The sequence below is a fragment of the Electrophorus electricus genome, chromosome 13 (assembly GCF_041902795.1).
Source record: "Electrophorus electricus isolate QZ-2024a chromosome 13, ASM4190279v1, whole genome shotgun sequence".
NCBI classification, from domain to species: domain Eukaryota; kingdom Metazoa; phylum Chordata; class Actinopteri; order Gymnotiformes; family Gymnotidae; genus Electrophorus; species Electrophorus electricus.
This window is the reverse complement of record NC_137509.1, coordinates 3,742,707-3,757,500: the sequence shown is the minus strand read 5'-3', so window position 1 is coordinate 3,757,500 and position 14,794 is coordinate 3,742,707. Positions and strand designations below refer to the sequence as shown.

At 43.5% G+C, this 14,794-nt stretch overlaps 1 protein-coding gene across 11 annotated transcripts in view; it reads left to right on the top strand.

Annotated features, from left to right (window-relative positions):
• Positions 1 to 14,794, top strand: part of adgrl2b.1 (adhesion G protein-coupled receptor L2b, tandem duplicate 1) — a 93,592-nt gene that overhangs the window by 39,277 nt on the left and 39,521 nt on the right. For 7 of the 11 annotated variants that reach the window (XM_035536575.2, XM_035536572.2, XM_035536574.2 and 4 more), the window contains exons 4-6: positions 4,790 to 4,899; positions 7,245 to 7,259; positions 8,638 to 9,438. In XM_035536575.2, coding sequence (XP_035392468.2) covers positions 4,790 to 4,899; positions 7,245 to 7,259; positions 8,638 to 9,438 — 926 coding nt within the window. The remainder of the gene's footprint in view (positions 1 to 4,789; positions 4,900 to 7,244; positions 7,260 to 8,637; positions 9,439 to 14,794) is intronic. The other 4 variants (XM_035536577.2, XM_035536571.2, XM_035536576.2 and 1 more) reach the window with 1 other exon arrangement.

The window sequence follows — 14,794 nt, the reverse complement described above, 5'->3', positions numbered from 1 at the left end:
TCTGCATTGGCCAAAGACACGAGATTTGCGGTTGGTCTTGTAAAGTCTTTGCAGTTTTAACAGAGCCTCTATGGGTTTATAAAAAATCAGAGGGAAGTTTCAAAGTTATTTCATTCTTACGTCAGTGATTGGCATGAATATTCCTGCTTTGTTTTTTGAAGCGAAGACAAAAACCAATCCAGTAAAGCGACGTCTTCCCATTTGCAAAAGGTGGTTTCCTTTGTTCAAAAACTGTGTACCCCAGATGTTCCCATGGGCAGTCTTAGTTTATAATTAACACTTTGTGGCGGCTCCGCCCACTTTTGGTCTCAGAGGTTTTCGCACTTCACAATTAACTGAGGGGTTCTCCCCCCTCAAAACTATGAAGCATTTGATAACCAGAAAGGTCTGGGGAGTTGGGGGTTACAGCAGCAATAGTATTACACTCTAAGATGTGCCTTAAATTAACACTACTTCATTTTTCAACCTAATTTCTGTCTGTCGCATCTGTAGCCTGTGGTTGATTACCATGGACAATCATTTAAATGCGTTTCCCTGTACTTGGAAAAGAACAGAAAAACCCATTGATTTGAAACATGCTTATAGTGGAACCCTAAGAGCAAGTGTTGCACAGCCTTCTCTACAACTTCCCTCAGGCTGTCATTAGAAATGAATTCTTAAAAAACGACAAGGAGTGTTTCACATTTTTTCTAGACCAAAATTATTGTCTAAGTGACCATATGCTACAAATGCTGTAGATTTGTAGAAATTAGCTTGAAATGGTGACATTTTCCAGGACTGAACCTGGGCAGAATCAGTCCTGCGCCGAGAATGTCTTCATTATGCTCATTCCCCTCTGGTGTCCAGAAATTCTTGTGCTTCATTCTGAGGCCATTTTTGGCTGGCATTCCCAATGTCAGGGTTCAAAGTCAGAACACCGGCTGCATGGTGTTCATTCAAACGGTCTCCAAAGAGTACCTGCATGCAGAATGTCAGCCAATGCATGCCAACAACTGAATATAACCAACAGAACCGAGCTTGTCGTCGGGCAGCGTCTCATCTCACTGAGTGTTGCCTGCCTTTGCCTTGTCATTGGAGACTGGAAGGAAATGTAAGCATTGACACAAACATATTAATACCTATATTTTTCACTTTTTGATTTTGGAACAGTAGGTCCTCTGCTTTGTCAGGCTTTCTCCTCTGTTCTATCATTCCCATCAGAATAACTTGAAGTTTTGGCCTTGGGCAAAGGATAATGAAATTTCTCTTAATTAATATTTTCAGTATGGGGCTCTTGGGTAGCCCAAAGCTACAGCTGTCTCACAACTGCCAGTCTGTACGTGAGAGAGCATGGTACAGATTACCATGGTCCTTTAGATGATGTGTTGTATGATGCAAGGCACAGGCAATTTTTTTAAAGGGCAGGAGAAGTGACACGTTGTTAATTAGAGGTTATGTTAAGATTTAAGATCCAAACAGTTCCTGCCAAACGCAAAACAAGTGAAGGCGTTTGGAGAAAAGTCATTTAAGCAGATATGCTGGAGAAGGCAGAGCTGAAACGTGGTCCTGCCCACCGGGCCGCAAGTTACCACAGGAAGACTGAGATGATCCCAGTCCTCGACCCAGGGCTTTTCACACGATAGACATTGTTTCAAAATTCGTTTGGCAGAAGGGATAAAAAAATTGTTTTGTTGAAATGTTTATGGAATCGTTTAAAAAGCCTACTGTCATTTATCTTCTGTTCACCATTAATCCTCGGAAGAGTACATTATTTTTCCTAATTGGAATGTAATTTAAAGTTTTATTTATGATATAATAATTACATTCAGTCATATTTAATATTCTGAGGACAGTTCTAGAATGCAGAATGTCTTGAAAGGATTAATGTTTCCATCTGAGAAGTATTGTCAGACATTAGTTTATTTGTGTCTGTTTTTAGTAATATATTGCAACAGTTAAAATGTGAGCTTCATCCTGAAAACACATTTGAACCATTAAAATGCCTAAATATGTCATTTTAAAAGTGTAAAAATTCTAATATTATCATCCAAAACAGTTCCTTTATGCAGTTTTGCGACATTATATTTGTAAGACCTGAGAAATACAATAACATTTTTTTCCCTTATCACTGCCCCAGAAAACACGCGAGTAAAATAGTTCCAACTGTGCTAGTCTTACCCAACATATTTTCTTATCCAGACTGTCCTGGCTTAAATATTCATAAATGGCCAGAAGTAGTGTGTGTGTATGTGAGTGTGCGCGCATGTGTGCTTTTGTAAATTCTTGTGAGAATTCTGCTGTTGGGGTAAATATTATTATAATTTTTTTTTAATCCAAGGAAGTGACATTGAGATTAAAATCTATTTTAAAAGTGAGTCCTTTCCAGTTCAGCTCACAATGACGTACAACAATTACACCTATATAACACCCATCAGCATCACTTATCAGTTAATAACAAATATAACCACATAAAGAGCAAAAAAAAAGACACAACCTTTTAAAATAATTGTAAAATTTTAATTAAAGAAATTAATTAATCGAATTAGTATCAAATGTTTCTGCAGTTCATTCCAAGTTAATGAAGCACTATAAGTAACAGGCACCTTACAAAATTTAGGTCGCACTACTGGAATGTCAATTATAACAAAACTAGTAGAATGTAAAAAAATACTAAAACTTAGATGTTAATTAAAATCTAGACAAATATAAAGGAGGGTGACCAATAATAGCTGTGTTGGTGAATTACTCTGAATACAGACCCAATCACTCAATTGTCTAGGGCAAACAACAGGATACCATCAGTGCAGCAGTTTGGTTCAGAAATACGATCCCTGTCCTTTAAAGTGTCCTTTTGCTGCCTTTTTACAAGTTCTCGGAGGAAAATGACTTTCTGCTCAACCTTCTGAAATATTTAGAGCTGTTTTGATTGTCAAGAGGCCTTTTTTTCTTTCTGTCTTCTTTTTAGGAGAATATCTGCCATGTTTGCTTTCACTGGGTCATCAAACCTTCTGCACACAGAAGCCTTGATAGAAGTTTGGCCAATTTCATCATTTATTTACTTAGATTTATTCTGTCATTTACTCACATACACATTTGCATGCTCATACACACAAGCCCAAAAAACCCCAAAACCCCACACGCTTGTACACACGTGCATACACGGGATGACGCACAGACACACATGCAGTCTTGTGGAACTTTTTTTTGTAGTACTGTAGCTAAATAATGTTATGCCTACATCTAATCCTAACTCTAACCTTAACCTTTGGTTTTCAATTAAATTGTACTGCTAATAAGAGATTATTCATATAATGTTTTAGAATCTTTACTATATTATTTCCATTCCATTTCAAAATCTTATTTTTATATTACATAAATTAAAAATATATATTTTTACAATGGTGATAAATGATAAATAAAATAATGTACTACTACTAAGATTTAACATTTTAACTGCAAAGTAAAAATGTAAAAAAAAAAAAAAAAGTGTTGGCCAGCCTTAAAAAAATCTGAATTCAATCTAGATTAAAAAAAAAAGAGATCTTGCTTTCTAAATGTTCTCTGAAATCTCATTCCGGATTTTAAGAGCTATATAAGAAAAACATCTTTTAACAACTGAGTTGCGAGTGAGCCTCAGGATTAGCAGTAAATCTGTCTCATCTGAGAGACGTGGTCAGGACGGCCTCTAGTACTTCATCAGCAAGGTCTGGTGGAACTAGAACAACTAGAAGAGTTTGAACAGTATAAGAAAGTTTATTCTGTTTAAAAAATGTTCTTATAGGGAACCACATGTTTCCACAGTGTCAATAATGCCATGTTTTCTGTGATTATGGGAACATTAGGTCCCCACAAAAAACTAAACACACACACACACATACACACACACACGCACACACTGTCTCTCTCTCTCTCTCTCTCTCTCTCTCTCTCTCTCTCTCTCTCTCTCTCTTGCGCTCTATCTCTCTTTCACACACTTTTACCCATATTTTAATTCATGAAGATGTCAACTTCATAGTCAAGGTCACTGCAAACTGTAAAGGAGGGAACTCTCCCAGAAGTCGCACACAAGCGCACAAATTATTCCTGTTCGAAATACTTAAGGTGATTTATTCCACTGAGAGAACCAACAGATGAATGCCTGATGAGTCGCCGTCTCGAGAGCCACAGCTGAATTTTTAGAGTTCATGTACTAACAGTCACTTGGCCTCATTGTCAATCAGTGTCTCTTCACTTAAGCTATTAAAGACTCCCAATGGAGCCACAGTCTTACTTGCATCACCAAAAAAAAAAGATATAGAGATCCATTTTGATCTGACAGTTCTTTGTGACAACAGGTTAAATGTGAAAATGTCCCAGGTTATTTTAACTGGAGTTGAATTTGCCCCTGAGCTCCTGGCTAAAATCACAAGTTTCATTTAGCTGCTTCCAAGATGGCGTTTCAGAAGCTGCTTCGTTGGGTGCCTGGGAAAAGGAAGGAGCAAGTGACAACATTCTGTAGACTTTCTTCCTTGGATATTTTACATTGCAATTCTTACAGGCACCTTTATGATTTACTTTCAAATGTTTCGCTCAGTTTTTCATCCTCTTTTCCTTTCACTTTCCTTTCCACACGTTTAATTTGACACCGACGTGTCCTTGGCTTTGCTTCATACCCGTTTGATGAATTCCTGTTTCAGCTGTTCTTCAAACTCTGGTGTCCCAGGTCTCCCGCTGATGAGGTGCTTTCATACTGTATGATACCTGAGTGACCCATGAAGGCAGCTTGGGCAAGTATTAACCCTTCAGGTTCTAATCCCTGCCTGTTTTTCAGGTGTAACAACCGGACGCAGTGCATTGTCGTGACTGGCTCGGAGGTCTTCCCAGATCCTTGTCCTGGGACTTACAAGTACCTTGAGGTCCAGTATGAGTGTGTCCCATACAGTAAGTAGCTCCTCACTGTCTTCTGATGCCACAAACCACAATGATTTAGCATATGTCATGATCTGTTTCCCATAGCTTATAGTAGTAAAGTGAACTCTGAAGTGAAAGGCATTATGAAATCAAAACATGAAATATGATGGATCTGATATTTTAATTTGCAAAGGTGAATTTAGAAAATTCTGTGATTTTTAAAAATGTATCAAGTGTGCACTGAATAACTTTAAAGCTGCCACGCGCTTCTTCAGAGTACGGCTAAAGACATCTACTTTAAAATAAACATCCCGACACTCTGCTTTGTCATTAGTTGGCCACATCAAGCACTGATATCTGACTGCTCTGGCTCTCACGTGCACCGTATCCCACACGCCTACTTGGCAGTACCGGACGAGTGTGGGGGCATACGCGAACGATGGACACCCCGCCCCTTCCCATCTGGCCAACGGTTTAAGCAGATCCCTTGAACTTCAGTTTTTGGAAATAAAAAAAAATTACGATGCAGTCCACCTGAAAACAGCATTTTGGTTTCTAAGCAACTGATGTTCAGGAGGTTATGGAAGTCCCACTGGAGCCTGTTCTGTGGAATCACAGTGCTAGTTTTAGTGCATCTTAGCATAGTTTGAAAAGCATGTGGCCATTAATAACATGTTTAAATGTGCCATCTGTGATGGATGATGTTAAGGGTGTGTTAAATGTATAGTATGCATATGTTAAATGTATAGTATAGGAGAATGTGCTCCTAGAACTAAGCTACCCGTTACTCTGCAAGCTTCTGAGAAGCCATCGACAATAGTTGTGCTAGAAATGCAAAAAAAAAAAATCAATTAATTACCTTCAAAATAAAATAAATATTACCTGTTATTATTATTAACTTGATGACAACCGTCATCTGTATTATTTTCCCTGATTCATCAAAACATGTATTCTACATAAATGAGTCGACTGTTTCACCCTGATATTCATTAGCGTCATGTTGCCATAAGAAAACAAACCAGTGACTCTCTAATTGACTCTCTAATTAAAACTGGACAGAATGTTATAAGGAGTTGTGATCAAGCTGTCTTGCTACTGAGTGGAAACAAGAACATAAAAAAATGATTTTGGAAAATCGCTAAGCAACCACAAATTCAGGAAGTGTTGCGAAACTGGTAGCCTAGTTGTTTTTAATCCAGCTCATCCCCATAACTGTTAATTAGATTTTCCTTTCAATTAGTATCAGTAATTGCTGGATCTGCTGTGCACTAGAGTGTCTTTGATTTAGAATGGTTCCATGTCTGCAGCTTTTCTTCCCAAAGGTTGTATCTGCCGAATCCAAAACATGGAGTCCACTGAATCATCCGGGCGTTGATCTCTTCTCCAGACACGCTCTTTTCCACTCGCGCTTGGCTCTTTAAGTTCTCCGCTTTTCCAAAGCAGGCACCGCAGCACTGGGGCATCTGGTGTGCTGCGTAGTGCTGGGGAAGAGGTTATGGGAGAGCTTTTATTTATGGCTGCGGTCATCAGCTATACCTTCAGTTCGATCGATTTTTGTTGAGAAAGAACATTTTTCCTTTCAGAAAAGTTGTCAAAAAGATATTTATTATATAGGAGCTGTCAAGGTTATCCGTGAGCTAAAATGTCTGCTTTTCTCTTTGGCATGTCCTGCCTCGAATGTTTCTGAAAAGTGTTTGACAGTTCATGTGGAGTAGAGGTTTGGCCTCAGAACCTACTGGGAAGATCAGCTGTGCACTCTTGGGTTGTTTACGTGCTCTTCTCACAGCCGAATGGGAGAAGTAATTCCACATGTGAATTTTGCTATTGTCCTGCAGTCAGCATTACAAAGAAAGTGACCCACCTAATCAAACCAGCCTTTTTATTCTCCCCCTTCTGATTCTTGTCTCTTTCTGTCTCTAATGATGAACTCTTTCCTTGTTATTAGGAACAAACAGATGTAGAAACATCAGTGGTCATTTCGTAACGGGTTCCCAACCCTCCCAACTTTTTGCAAGGAAAATGGGTAGTTTGTAACAATGTTTTGTGCTGTTAAACCTTTACAGAATGGGGACAGCGACTTTTTAACATCGGGTTAACATTTATTTACTCAGTTATTTATTGCTGTATGTATTTATTTATCTCTCTATGTTTGTGAGCTTCTGCTTTTCCTCACAAAAACCCATTTGGAGTCAGAGCTGTGCGCGGGGCTGGGAACCACGGCTGGGAACACGCGGATGCGCTTTGCTAATACGCGAGCCCGCCCTACAGCCACTGGCTCGCTGTGTGTGTGTAGCTGTAGTTCTTGTTTATGCCTCATGCTAACCCTTCTCTTCCTTCACGCTCTTCCCACCTTTTTCTTTTCCACGGCCCAATAGAAGTGGAGCAAAAAGGTAAATGACTGCACTGGTTATCGGCCCTTAGCTCCTTGTTGTGTGTTGTATGGTCCCCGATCCCACCACCTCCCCCCGCCCCTGCCCCGCCCCTGCTCCGCCCCTGCTCCGCCCCTTCCTCCGCCCCCCCCCCCCCCCCCCCAGCCCCACCTCCTCTTACCCCCACATGATACCCAGACCTCACGATCTCTGCCTCAGTGACTCAAAATGAAATTATACTGAGTGCTGTTTGGACAATAAAGCCCATTGTAATCAACGTCGTCACATCATTTTTTCGTAGATATGCTTTCGTCTGGGCCTGATCAGACAGAAGACTCTGGGAGACCCTAAAATTGCACAAAATCTATCCTTTTTTTTTCTTTAATTGAGACTTTAATACAGAAGAAATTTTCACTGTGAATAATTGATCTAAGACAAATCCCGGCCTGTCTATTTGGCGTGTTCCAACTGCCTGCCGTGATCCACCTTTTGATCACATGGTTAGTGATGAGAGAGGCCTTTGACTTTAGCCATTTGCATGCGATATGCTTTCCACCACAGTGTGCACATATGTTGTGTTAATGGTTCAAGGCCCAGAGATGGACGCAGTTTATCTTTGGAAGGCCTCCCTCACCCATTATCCTTATAAACGTGGCGTCAGTCAAGTCGCTTCTCTCTGTCTCTCGCTGTCTGTCATCCTATCTGTCCCGAGCAGCATTGGCATCTTGCCCCACGCCCTGATTCTGCCCCTCCCTTTATCGTGCCACTGCGTGCCATGTGTGTCGTCTGTTCTCTCCTCAGACATGATTCATGTATGTGTGTGTTTTATTTTCAAAGGTATGGCTTTTGCACTACTGGTAGAATCCCAAAGCCCCAGAAACCCGATGCCAAGCAGGGCTGGCATTAGAAAGAAGTAGGGAGAGAGCCTGAACTCAGTGTGCGTCGTCTGCGAGCGTCGTCTCTCTCGTCTCCTTTCGTTTGCAGGGCTTCTTTTGCGGTTTGCTCGGTTCCTTTCCCGTTTTCAGTTGACACGTGTGTTAAGACATCTCAGGGAGAAAGGCCATAAAAAAACCCCAACAACCCACAGAGCTGGCCATATCATAGCCACCCCTGCTTAACCTGTGCAGTTTCCTTCTCACTATGCACGGCGCACACGACAAATTCACACGAGATTGGGATCTATTTAACACACACACATACACACACACACACACACACACACACACACACAAACGTATGTAGACGTATGTACTCAAGCACGCAATGCACACATGTACACATGCACACACACAGACACAAACACCTTGGAGTCTAAGAATACCTGTAGAGAAAATCGATACAGAGTTGAGGGATATTTGCATGTCTAACTCTGTGTCTCACTCTTCTGGTTTCGTTTCAGTTTTCATTTGCCCGGGGACTCTGAAAGCAGTGGGGGAGCCTGCCTTTGTGTTCGAGGCAGAACAGCAAGCAGGAGCCTGGTGCAAAGACCCCCTGCAGGCTGGCGACAAGATCTATTTCATGCCCTGGACTCCATACCGCACGGACACGCTCATAGAGTACAGCTCGCTGGACGACTTTCGCAGCGGCCGCCAGACCACCACTTACAAGCTGCCCCACCGCGTGGATGGCACGGGCTTCGTGGCCTACGATGGCGCCATCTTCTTCAACAAGGAGCGCACGCGCAACATCGTCAAGTTCGATCTGCGCACACGCATCAAGAGCGGCGAGGCCATCGTGGCCAACGCCAACTACCACGACACGTCTCCCTACCGCTGGGGCGGCAAGACAGACATCGACCTGGCCGTGGACGAGCGTGGCCTGTGGGTCATCTATGCCACCGAACAGAACAACGGGCGCATCGTGCTGAGCCAGCTCAACCCGTACACGCTGCGCTTCGAGGCCACGTGGGACACGATGTATGACAAGCGTTCAGCTTCCAACGCCTTCATGGTGTGCGGCATGCTGCACGTGGTGCGCTCCACCTACGAGGAGAACGAGAGGGAGTCCAGCAAGAGCCAGATCGACTACGTCTACAACACGCGCCTGGGCCAAGGCGAGCCCGCCGACATCCTCTTCCCCAACCAGTACCAGTACCTCGCCGCGGTGGAATACAACCCCCGTGACAACCAGCTCTACGTATGGAATAATTTCTACATCCTGCGGTACGACCTGGAGTTTGGGCCGCCGGATCCCGACGAAGGTAAGGCTCATTACGGCGCCATTGTTTGGGCTGGCGAAGGGCTGTGCTGCTTCGCCGCGTCTGACGGTGGGAGAGGGAGCGTGCGCTGATTACGCCTGAGTCCTCGATGTCATAGACGGCTGAGCTTTAATTTAGAAGAGTGATGCGAGCGCGATACGGACGAGAGAGGCTGTCAGTCCCCCTCTCCTATGTCGGACGCACTCTTGTAAACAACAATGACAGACGCTGGAGATATAAGATGTGGGCTGATTTCCATCACAGCGAGGAGAGGCAGGCTCAGCGGAAGACCGTGCGGCCTGATTATCGCCACGGCGACAGCCCGAAAGCTCGATGCCACTGCTAGAGAGGTTCCGACCTCATCAAGCGCCTAGTCTCGGGGCTCCACGCGCATCTATTTCCAGCATGGCTCTGTTAACCTTCCCTCTACTCTCATGTGGCGAAATATGCGTCTGCTATCTTGTTCAAATGTGTGAGAAGCCTAGCGATGACCCCCTCACCCACCCACACACACACACACACACACACACACACACACACACACACACACACACATGCACTTTATAAATTGCGGTGCCAGTCACCATGCCTACCTCATCACCTGGTCAGCAAGCACATTTTGAAAGCGATTCGGACAATCCCCTAAAGTCATTTGGCTCGTACGAACGCCAGGCTCGAGCAGGCTTTGAAAATCGCCATGTCAAGGCGACTGCGAGCTGAAGAAGACCACAATTACCCAGAGCTGTTTGGTCAGATGGGCAGGATTTGAAATTCACCTCTTAAGAGGTGAGAGGAGCTCAATGTGTCACCTGACAGCCCTCCTCCGTCAGGAGGAATAACGGGCATAATTACACACCTCTCCTTCTCCTTCCAGTGGTTAAGCTCGCCGTCTGTCTCCACGAAGTGCGGCGTCTGCCGTGCCCCGGGGTCACCGCCGCGAACTTTCCATGCATATATGCCAGTGCTACTCAGATTACGGCACTGCGCACGGGCAAAGCTTATGTCTTGCAAACACCTTATTCCCTCAGTGCATGTCAGATCACTCTTTGACAGAGACTATAAAGCACTCCTCTAAGTCGCTCTGGACAAGGTTGTCTGCCACATTCTGTAAATGTAAAAGTAAATAAGTGGAGCTCAACTACCACAGACTTGGGCCTTTAAATATTTTCACTGCTGCAGTTGTGGCTGGGGTAAATCAAAGTAATAGTTAAAAAAACATTGAGTGTGAGAATCATGTTTACGCTAAATTGCAGCCTTTCGCTGTTGGTTTTTCCGTGTGCCTGGTGCACAGTCTTCCCTAGCACCCCCGACATCATTTTCCAGCACGTGTGAGGCTCTGGTTCAGGTGTGGCGGAATCCTCCTCTCTCTTGATGATGTCACATGCCGATCTACTGGGTGGCCTGGTGCTGTTGCTTTGTAATCCACTAGGGCATCACACGACGGAAATGGCAAACTGTGCAAACAGCACGTGCTGTTTTAGTGAAAATGGGGGGAAAATACATAGTTGGAGAACATAGAGAGATCTAACAAAGAATGCTCGCGTCATAGATAATAGTAGAAATGAAATGGTAGGTGAAATAAAAATGTTTTTCTGGAAGTTCTTGTGTATGTAAATTAAATATTCTTGTAAAGCATTTTTTGTATGAGTCAGTAATGAACACACACGCAGAGGCAAGAGTTTCCTGCTCGCAGTTCTACCTTTGTGTTGCCTTTAAATGAAATTTCCATCTTTGTAATATATAGGACACGTTATATATTTTCCATCCGTATACATCTGTCAGACAATTTATTTAATTTTCACTCTTGGAGAGGGTTCGACTTCACATACATTTAATTTGTTACCTCCATAGCCACATACATTTCTTTCAGTCAAATGACACATAGTACTTTTATAAAATCCCACAGCTGGCAAACAACTAGGCTGCCATTTGAAAACTGCCCTAAATGGGAATATTAAGTTATGCTGTCCTAACAAGGGCACTGTTTTTTACGATTGTGGCTGTATGTGAAATACTATGTTCAAGCAGGCCTAGTCATCTTCTGTGTTTTGCTTCTTCTTTGGGGCTTACCGAGGTCTAGTCTCGTCGCGGCCTCTGACAAGCTACAATTAAGTAGATCTAGACCCTAGAATTTTAATGGGTCCACCATGCGTGAGGCGGGATGCGTGCAAACAAGCCACTCTCACTCTGATGCTTGCATGTATGTAAATGTGATTAACAACACAATTATCATAATTACTATCCGCGGGTGATCACAGCAGCGTGACAAAGAACAGTCGAGACAACACAGCATTTCCAGTGATGATCTTAAAATATTAACATATTTCTATTTTTTTTCTTTTTTAAAATACCCCCCCCCCCCCCCCCCCATCGCTAACATCTCGAGCAGTCTTTCCGAGACCACCCTGTATGGCGATAATTTAACGGGTACCGGCGTGTTAACCGAGCGCTCGGCGAGACGTCTGACGGGGCTGAGTGACGCGCACGCAACCTTCGGCTCGGTGGACTGCTTCGTTTGCATCTGCTATTCTGAAACAAGGGCCTGAACTGGAACGCGCGCTCCACGAGCTTCCCACAGGGAATAGGACTAATAAAAGAGACTCCAATTTAAAGCATCCCGGCTTCGTAGCAAGTTGGCTAAGCAATTACAAGGAGGGCACAACGGAGTCGTTTGTCAGTGTATAAGTGGAATTAATTGCTTAATGTTTACAAGGTTGCGATGGTTTGCACCTCTAGCCACTTAGCTATAAATGTTATGTTTTATTGCCGCTCTCAATATAGAATGTAATAAAATGACTTGTTCTGAAAGGGAATCTAATTGTGCTGAGATAATTTTCCTTTCCCTGAAAATTAAAAGCATTTAATACATTGTGGAAACTGACAGTCGTCCATTAGGATTCACTAAGCTAAAGTTTATGGTTCCGCGCCACACCGGCTGTCACTCATTCGGCACGCGCAGTGATGCACGGGCCGAGGCAGGGTAGGCGCATGATATATTGGAATGTCCCTTCTGTATACTCTCATGAATTTATGAATACCCATTAGGCCGGCTGCAATAATGTTGACCCAAATATTGCTGAACGTGGCAATATAAGATGCAATATGGCCATTGTTATAAATTGAGTATTGTTTTTAATGAAATTACCGGGCTTGACTTGGTGTTGCTGCTTGCTTTATTAAACTACAACTCGTTAATTCATGTGCTGTTTTTAATATTCGGGAAATGAGACATCTTCAGTATTCAACCAGGAAGTTGAACTGTGGTCATATTATGACATGAAGCCTTTGCCATATTATTTTGGGTCCCATGTACCATTTAATGCCTATGAGTGGATGTGTAGTAAATACTAGTGATGTTGATCAGTTAAAGCAAGGTGCTGGTCTACACTTGCACCCTGTACCAGTAGACTCAAACTAACGCAAGTCCTAAGAGATATGGGCTGGGATTGGTGTCATTGTTAAAATAGAGCTGTACAAAGTCCTTCTCTGATATATCCTGTTGTTTGAGGGTGAGCGCTTATATAGAATGGTTTGTGAGTAATATATGCTGAACACACGCACACACACACACACGCACACACACACACACACACACACACACACACACACCTTTTTATACATGTAATGATTTAGGGGTGACACTGAAGTTGCTCTTCAAAGCAGCTTGCTAATGAATCATATGCGAGAAGAATGCATCTTAGGCTATGTCCCAGTGTGCCGGTGAATACCATCTCTGGAGCTCACGGCAAGTGTGGGCCACTTGTAGCTCTCCCGATAAACGCTTAGGATGGGGAGGGTGTTAAAGCTGGCATGGAACCAGAGCCATGTCTTAATACACATATCTCTCGATACTGGCTAAACAAAGACGTTGCAGTGTAGTGTAATGTACTGTAGGAGTTCTCTTTAACCAGTGCAGCAGTTTGAGAGTTTGATTCGGAGACCTGGATCTTATTTCACCGTGATACACACTGATACATGCATTACTGGATTACGAGTGGTCTACTGTAGATTCTTTCAGTTCCTGTACACCACGAACCATGATAATTACCTAATCCATTTCTTCCCAACAACACAGTCTTCTGCCCCTCAGGTTATGTTGTTGCACTGGAGTCCACAGCATTGCATTACTAGAGAATTTACACACCTTACAAACCATTCGCAAGATTATTTCTTCAGAAATAAATAAATAAACACTCATGTCGTATCATATCGTTGCAGTTTCAGTCAATAATCTGGGCATTTTCAGCTGTGGAAGCCTAGTGAAAAGGCACAGAAAGCAAACTAGTGCTTCAAGAAAACATCCATTACGGTTAATCTGGTTCGCTGTAGCCTTTGTTTTGTCCATTTCTGTTTGCGGTGCTGCCGAATTGCACAGACAGTAATAAAAGCATGGCACCTGAGCACCTAAAAAAGTCACGGCAAGTTCTCTGAAGGGATTCTTCCGCAGAAGAGAACGTTGATAAAGCAGGTAGCTAAGTGCCAGCAAATGACAAACCTCACAGTGACACTTAAAGGGGATTGTGTGGAACACAGGGACACAGAGTCCTACCTTGGCCCAAGGAATTAAAAAGCTATAATTACAAGAGCCAATCATTTCCAGGAACATTATCAAATGAATAAGGGTCGTATGGGGAAAAATGAATTTGCCTCTGAGGTATATTGATCTCAGAGCTAAAAAGTGAAATCACAAAATTAATTAATTTTATTGCTAAGGAGGGGCCTTATAGAGATGTTAAAAGATTCAGTCACCGACTGACATCTTGCGACATCCTGCCTTGTTTGCTTAATCGCTGAGCTGAACTACAGAACGAGGACCGTGCTGGGGAAGGCGTGCTAACAAAGCGTGTTTCAGTACATGTCACTCATGCATTCAGAGCCATTAGCGAGCCCCATAAGCAGGTTGGCCGAAGGTCAAAATGTGCAGCCCTGGGGGGGCGGGAAATCCTCGTGAGGGAGGAGCCGCAGGTCTGTTGCCGTGGCGTCGGAGCAGGAGCGGCATTTGGAGTGGGAATGAAAGATTCAGGGGAAACAGCGGTCAGAACACAGCATGAACAGAGGCTGAATTGGGAATTACGCTTATTGTGTCCCTTCAGCTTTCATCTTCTTTTGAAGTAAGCCGGTCTGTTGGCCTTCGGTCTCTGTGTCTCAGCCTGTCTCACTGCCTCAGCCTGTCTCTGTGTCTCAGCCTGTCTCGCTGCCTCAGCCTGTCTCTGTGTCTCAGCCTGTCTCTGTGTTTCAACCTGTCTCACTGCCTCAGCCTGTCTCTGTGTCTCAGCCTGTCTCGCTGCCTCAGCCTGTCTCTGTGTCTCAGCCTGTCTCGCTGTCTCAGCCTCTCTCGCTGCCTCAGCCTGTCTCTGTG